At 46.1% G+C, this 7464-nt stretch overlaps 4 protein-coding genes across 4 annotated transcripts in view; 2 read left to right on the forward strand and 2 right to left on the reverse strand.

Moving 5' to 3' along the window:
• Positions 1-1281: 1281 nt before the first annotated feature.
• PHALS_00990 (uncharacterized protein) lies at positions 1282-1657 on the forward strand (the record flags this gene model as incomplete). Its single annotated transcript, XM_024730768.1, has 2 exons — positions 1282-1585; positions 1653-1657. 2 exons carry the CDS (start codon positions 1282-1284, stop codon positions 1655-1657), a joined length of 309 nt encoding a protein of 102 aa, XP_024581013.1.
• Positions 1658-2118: 461 nt separating this feature from the next.
• PHALS_00991 (bifunctional aspartokinase homoserine) lies at positions 2119-4797 on the reverse strand (the record flags this gene model as incomplete). Its single annotated transcript, XM_024730770.1, has 1 exon — positions 2119-4797. One exon carries the CDS (start codon positions 4795-4797, stop codon positions 2119-2121), a length of 2679 nt encoding a protein of 892 aa, XP_024581014.1.
• A 191-nt stretch (positions 4798-4988) lies between these two features.
• PHALS_00992 (Calcium release-activated calcium channel protein) lies at positions 4989-5868 on the reverse strand (the record flags this gene model as incomplete). Its single annotated transcript, XM_024730771.1, has 2 exons — positions 4989-5417; positions 5515-5868. The coding sequence occupies 2 exons, from the start codon at positions 5866-5868 to the stop codon at positions 4989-4991; spliced, it is 783 nt and encodes a 260-aa protein (XP_024581015.1).
• A 1208-nt stretch (positions 5869-7076) lies between these two features.
• PHALS_00993 (WGR domain) overlaps positions 7077-7464 on the forward strand; it is a gene marked incomplete at both ends in the record, with an annotated part of 464 nt that continues 76 nt past the window's right edge. Inside the window, 2 exons of the mRNA XM_024730772.1 lie at positions 7077-7295; positions 7360-7438. Coding sequence (XP_024581016.1) covers positions 7077-7295; positions 7360-7438 — 298 coding nt within the window. The remainder of the gene's footprint in view (positions 7296-7359; positions 7439-7464) is intronic.

Here is a 7464-nt window from a genome sequence, read left to right on the forward strand (position 1 = left end):
GATAGAAAATGCAAAAAACATCCTATTTTGTACAGATGCACATTAAAGCTACATTACGGCTATGCTCTCATGAGCCATTCAAATTTGAAGCGCACGTTCGACGAGGGAGCAGCACCTCATATCTAAACTACCCATACATTCCATTTTAACAAAAGCACCAATACGGTGCTGGGCCTTAATCCACTTCGCACAATGGTGCTGTTCAGATAGATCATCCAAAAATAGGCTCATTTACGTATTGCTGCACGACAAGACTCTAAGATAGTCGGATCGCAGCCATAAACAAAGAGCACATAAGAGAAGTAGTCATACTGCCTTGTGCCGCTTGATGAACAAGGCAACACGTGATGCGGTGATTGACAAGGCCAACCCAGAAGGACTATTACTTATGTCTGTTAAAGTAAGAAGGATAATCGTTTCTTGGAAACTGATAAGGGCTCGATATCGAACTTTAGCGTTGATGTCCTGACGCCGTTGTCGTTTACCTGACACACCAACGCTTTTTATCCTTATAGTGAATGAACAGAGTCGCCCAGTGCGCTTCCCACCGGCGAGTAAATCCCGGCTTGTGACAAGCTCAAGATTTAGTAAGTAACGCAGTGATAATGTTAAGTGGGGCTGTTTGCAGCCAGAACTAGAGGTGGCGAGCAATCAACCCAAAAATTAGGTTGTGTATTGCTTTCTGCGCAGTAATTTTTCAAACTACGCTATTGCGAACGTCTGCTTCACGGAAGATGGCTTGTAAAGCTGTGAGATGGATGAGACAACGTGTCGTCCTCACCTGGTGCGCAAGTTGAGCGCGATAATTTTTATTCATTTAATATCCAACTTACCCTCCTTATAATCTTTACGATCGCAGTGCACAATGCGCATGCGACATTCCAAAGTGTCTTGATCTGTAGATTTGGAGAGCGCTCACGAGTCATCTTTCGGGTGGTTGCTTTGCTGTTGGATCTAGAGGTTCATAGGAAACCTCGCCATGATGTGGCGAGTATCATCAGAAGAATCACATACATGACCACAATGTGATCGAGTCCGCAAAAGTTGTTGCGACTCTCGTGCCTGCAGCAGGAGTCGCGAAGCCATGTTCAGAACATTGGGGGTGAGATAGACGTCTGTGGTTTCCGCGGTGGGGTATCGCAGTGTTTCCGTCGTATGGAACGGACACAAAGTGTGCAATTCGTGCAGAACGTGAGCTACAGTGTGGTTTTCTACCGTGCAATATACCGGTATTGATACCGGTAAAGCTGAACTTCCAATTTTCAGTAACATCTAACGCTCATGTCCAGTGTCGTGGAAGCTTTCGTTTACTCATATGACATCAAGAATGCCAAACAATGGCGTGATGAGGATATGCTGCACCGTGAACAGCAAAAGCAGTGGCGTGAAGACTCCATTCAGCGACAACATGAGTGGCGACGTGCTGATCTAAAGCACATACGGCGTGTGCTAAAACTCGAGTCGGAGAAGCGGCTGATCAATGCACGCCTTCAGCAGTTGCGAACTATCTCACAACTATCAGCTATAATGGCATTTTTCTCCATCATGTTTTTACAAGAAACAAAATCGCTGCGGCATGACACAAGTAAAGTGCTTATACTATTGTACGGAACAGTAGGCGCGCTCGACTTTCTGTGTATGTTGCTCTGTAGCTTGACATGCACACTACTGCTACTTGCACTCACAAGGTTTGTAACGCACACATTGGATGGAGAAGTACATCGACTCTCAGGTTACGAGCTAGACACAATATCCCCATCGACTGACTGGTGGACTAATAAATGCGAGCAAGAGTGGCTGCTGGCCTATCGATTGTTTCGGACAGGTGCATCCATCTTTTTAGTAGCCGTGGGCTTGGCCAGCTGGATTGTATTCGTCAGATCGACCATTGCAGCAATCATAATCTCGGTGCTTTGTTCTTGCGGTCTTCTTTACTATAATTTGCGGATCGCTAGTCGGTGGAGATATCTCGTCAAACCTCCCAAGAGCAGACACACTAGTGTACCCTTGCCGTAGACAACAAGTTGAACAACGTTTTGACCTGGAATCCGATTTCTCGAAATAATGCATAGACCGGATTACTATTCTGTAGAAACTTATATGCACAAACATCAGAGTCTATTTGTTATACTCGGGACCGCAATGATGGGCGCGTGCGCCGCAATTTCGCGCAAGGAACAAGGTGCTACCAAATAGTGACCCTGCCGTAATCGAGCAATCTGCTATAGGACCTGTGACCACTACGGGATGAAGCGAATGACGCAGCGTGTAGAAAGCGAAGCCACCTTGACGACACTTAAGTGAGGCAAACGAGTGAGTAGATGGAAGAGCCTCGACTCGCACCAAAATTTTGCCTGTTCCAGCGTCAATATACGACACCTGCCGCAACTGTAAAGCCTGCTTCGGATCTTTCAGAGCCTTTGCAATCAGCTGTTTTAAAGGCGTGCTCGCTTTCACAAGATGCTGCAAAAGATGTTCGTAGCTCCAAGCACCAACCTCATCCTGGCTGCCAGCGACTGTAGCGCTGGGTTCCCATGGACTAAGAATGTTAGCGTCCTTCAGTTCAGTTTCGTGACCCATCTCTCGAGCAATCATTATAGCCTTTTTAGCGCTCCTTACGCCCATGACATCGTCCACAATGTCGCGCACACTAAATGTCTTCTTGTACTCCATTATGAGATCCCTTATAATCACTTCCAGATCTGCCTCTGCCGGCTCGGACTGAGCCAACACAGCTTCAAATATTGCGTGTAAAAATCGACTTCCCGAATACTCGACCCGCTGAATGTCATCTCCCGTTTGAATGAAATTCTGAAGAGTATTGAAAATGGGGACACCAATCGCTAGTGTCGCCTCTGGATCATACGTCAATTTATTCTGGATTGCCAGCTTTTGCAGTGTACTGTGCTGCTCTTTCGAGACCGATGACACGTTGATGTTGGAAGTCATAACATGAACCTTACGCGCTAGCCATTGGGGATATAGATCTTTCACATGGTGGGAGCTATTGGATACGTCGACAATCAGCCAATGAGGCAAGTGGTCGGCGCACACGTGGTCCAAGAATTGATCTCGGTCGAATGGTACAAATTCGTGTTTTCGAGCGATCAAGGCTTCTTCAGTAATATCACCATCAGTATCCAGCAACATTAGCGCAGACATGTGAGTGCCAATAGCTCGTACACGAATGTCCACGTTAAAGCGCTGCTTTAGGTAGTTGCGTTGCTGATGGTATTGCTTTATCAGTGCTAACCCGATGCTATTGTCTTCATTTTCTTCAAATTCAAGACCAACTAATCCGATCGAAAGCGTTTGGTCCGACAAGAAGAAGGATGAGTGCACAGCGCGCAACGCAGAAGCCGAATCTTTGTAGTGTACGACAGCTGATATATTCCGCTCGGACGATCCTTGTGAAATAGCCAGCACGTTGATCTTTGCACGACCAAGAGCACCGAAAAATCGGGCGCAGACACCAGGGGTTTGGCTCATTAGATCTCCCACAGCAGCAATGATACTGATGGGTGCAATGTATTCTGTCTTATCAATGTGTCCCACGTGAATCTCCTTGAAAAACGTCTCATGAATAACGTCTTTAGCGACCTCAGCACAGTTTAAGGGTACAGCAAAGCAGATCGAGTGCTCGGAACTGGCTTGTGCAATAAGCACTACATTAACTTTGACGCGGTCCAATGCACTGAATAATCGAGATGATGTACCATGTACCCCTACCATTCCACTGCCTTCAATATTGAATAATGCTAGGTCATCAACTGTTGAGAATCCGCTCACAATGTTGCGTGCAGTAGGAGAGCCATTTGACATAGTGCGCGTAAGTTCGACTTTTTTGCGATCGTAAATCTTCGTGCCTGGATGCTTGGGTTCAAAAGTGTTCCGAATGTATATGGGAATATCCTCAACAATAGCAGGCGTCATGGTCTTTGGATGAATGACTTTGGCACCAAAGTACGCTAGCTCCATAGCTTCTTGATAAGAAAGTTCGGGTAGAATCTTCGAATCCGGTACACGTCGTGGATCCGCGCTTAGTACACCGCTCACATCTGTCCAGATAGTGACGCTTCTAGCGTGCAACACGCGACCGCAGATAGAGGCTGTGAAGTCACTGCCGTCACGCTTGAGCGTGGTCATGACGCCATCAATGGTGCTACAAATGAAACCGGTAATGACAACCTGTGTCAGCTCGTCGTTTTCTCCTTTCCGTAAGATTGTATTTATCTTTTGCTCAGATAAATCGTACTGCACGACTGGACCGTGCTCGTTGTCTAGCTCGACCGTTAAAAAGTCTCGAGCGTCTACAAAACAAAAGCCTTTCTTAGATCCGATTTTTGCCATCTTCTGGCTCAGGACAGCTGCAAGGATCTTAGCTGACCAAATTTCACCATGGCCTGAAATAAATTCCACCACGTTATCATTATACGTCTGCATAATGGAGATCGAACGTAGCAGCTCTGATACGGACTGGAGGTCACGTTCAATGGTCTTCTCAATAGGCTCGCCAACCTCTGGAGTCAGTAGTGTACTTACCACATCATGATGTTTTTTCCTAAGCGTGGCTAAAATCTCGTCGCATTCAGCAGTACGCCGCTGTTTGGCCAGCTGAAGCAACGAGATCAGTAGATCCGTGACCTTGGGCTTTCCGCCAATGGCTGACACAACTACTGCTACGCGCGGAGCTTCGAGATCGCATACAATATCTGCGACCTTGGCGAAGCAGTCGGCGCTGCCCACAGACGTGCCGCCGAATTTATGCACCACAAACTTATCTGACGTCATCATCATCGTGGGCCACTTTCAATTAATGATTGACCTAATGAGTTTTTCCTACAATATGATACCTCTGAAATATTATAATAGGGAAGTCTGTGGCTCCACAAGAAAAAGTGACGAAAACCATTAATATGATAAAGCAGCCAGTGAAGAACTCGTCCTTACCAGGTTAACATAAATATATATGATACAAATGACTTTGTCTATGGGCTTGCAGGCGGTGAAGCAACAATTGGACCCATCACTGATGCTGCAGACGATGCAGAAACCTGTGATTCAGGAAATTGCACGAGATATCTCCATCGACTAGCGACGCGTAATTCCAAGTACGCGAGTGCAAGTACGCAAAGCGTTGTCATACATAATGCGGCAGAAATCCATTCACCAAAGACTGCCCATCCAAGCAGCGCCACCTGTGCGAGGAACAAGGACAATCCGCTTCGAAAGAGGTGGTAAGCCATCACCCACTCGGACTCGCACTTACTTAACCACCATCCGTAGAAGGGGGAAACCACATCTAGTTCTAAGGATGACAATGCGTGCACCTCGCCTTCCAGCGTGTGCGTAACGAAACGCGTCAGCGCGAGGAGAAGCGCCATGCATGTCAGCATGCACATCAACATAACAATTAACTACGAACAAAAACAGCAGCCACGTTAGAATACTTATTTAATATATCATTGGCAACGGTAGATCGGCTGTAACCATCGCAGTCTCCATATTCCATACCTCTAAGCAGCACACGGTGCCGTATAAAATGATCACGTGTTCACTAGTGGCATCCGCAATCTGCACTTCAACAATTGTAGACATGGTAAAGCCAGCAAGCAAAGCTGACATTTGCGAAACAATGACAAGCTGTCGATGTCGTGCGTCGATGATACGCTTCTCATTCTCGAGCTTCACAACGCGCCGTTCACGCTGTAAGTCGGCCCTGCGCCACTCGTACTCTCGCTGGATTGAGTCTTCACGCCATTGTTTTTCTTGTTCACGATACCGTAGATCCTCATCGCGCCATTGCTTGGCATTTTTAATATCGTACGAGCTAAAGACAGCGTCCACTACGGCGCCCACTGCCGCCATGATGCTAATAGTCGAATTTGTGAGAAAAAGAGGTTTAATGACGGAAGTTTTTACTAACCGTCTCTTGTCATTGTTTATGCCAGAATCTGATACCATAGTCTAATCCACAAATACCACCTCAGAAATACTTGAATTTGCATCGTGGAATTAAGAAAAAGCGGAAATTTGAGTTCTACATGTTTTCAAATCACGAATTTGAGTGATTTCGGGTATCAAATTGTGCTTCTGAACGAAGATATTCTGTGTCACCTAAATTCAAATCGACTCTTGGTTACGCATTGTGACTCATTCTATAAAATAGGTGCAAGCACCTTGCGCTGTTAATTCAGCTTTTTATGACCTACGCCTATATCTGCACCAAAAAGTTTTCAAATATCTACCAGATGAGTGTGAAAGAAAAGACAGTTATCAGATCTGACCTCGCCTTCAAGTTGGTTATCACCACATGAGTGTCATGAAATGGTGATGATCGGATCCATGTAGTGTCCAGGCAGTCAAAGAACGTTCATTATTCTGCAGTATCGTCAATGATTAGCTCACTGAAGCTTATCAAGATTTACAATGTGCACAGCAAAAACGATTATTAAATGGTCGTCAGAGAAAAATTAATTGCGTTACTTGTCAATCATCTTGAAGAGCGAAGTCAGAACATGGCAAAAACAATGACACGATTCACCACTTCTGCGATAAATATTCATCTACATTGGTCTTATATGCTTGTCAATTGGTACAATTTTCTGCATAGTGAATCAACTCTTGCCCATTTCTGCATGATCTCTGACAGAAAGCGAGAACAAGACGAAAACCGGTAAGCAGTATCATAGGCATCGTGTATCCGCACATGCCTACTAAAGTTAAGATAAATCGTGTCCGGGCCAACCCATCACAGACCCGCAGCCTGAAGAAGGGAATGAGTCGCCGTGCCAGTTCCATTCCTGCCGCCTGACCGTAGCATCACTCCGTTATAGGAGTAAAGGATCGCCGTGATGGCCAAAAAACGTCGCGCGTCCGCGTCTTCTTCAGCCTCGCCTGCTGCTATCGCCATAAGCACCTCACCCTTCCCGTATCCATCTCCAGCTACACCGAGTCGTCCGCGCTGTATTCATTTGCCACAAACGAATCGGCTGCGTTCGGGAGTGGCTGCATGTACGCGCTCGCAAACTAACGTATCGCAGCCGCCAGTGCTTTCGCCCCCACTTAAAAAACGCATGACATCGCGGCGTGTTTCCAAAGCAGTCAAACTCCAGCTCCCAGACGACGATGAAGACGAATATGATGGTCGTCGAATTAGTTCATGCAATATTATAGAGGCAGAAGAAGGGAAGAAGTTACTTATAAAGCCTGATCCGTATCTACCTGAGGACTATCAATGCCGCGCTAGCGTGCTACAACACGCTGAAAACTTTTGCGATGCCATGCTCACACGAGTACGTGACTAGCTTGAATTAAACTAAACTTAACATTACGTAGTATCTATGTCGTTATTGACAGGTAAATATTCACAATAACTACAGCGAGTTTATTGCAATGCAAGCGCTCGAGTTCGACAAGCGATTTTATGTCTGGACTCGTGCAGGCTGCGTCGGACATGAAGGT

Source organism: Plasmopara halstedii (genome assembly GCF_900000015.1).
Source record: "Plasmopara halstedii genome assembly, contig: Scaffold_1211, whole genome shotgun sequence".
NCBI classification, from domain to species: domain Eukaryota; phylum Oomycota; class Peronosporomycetes; order Peronosporales; family Peronosporaceae; genus Plasmopara; species Plasmopara halstedii.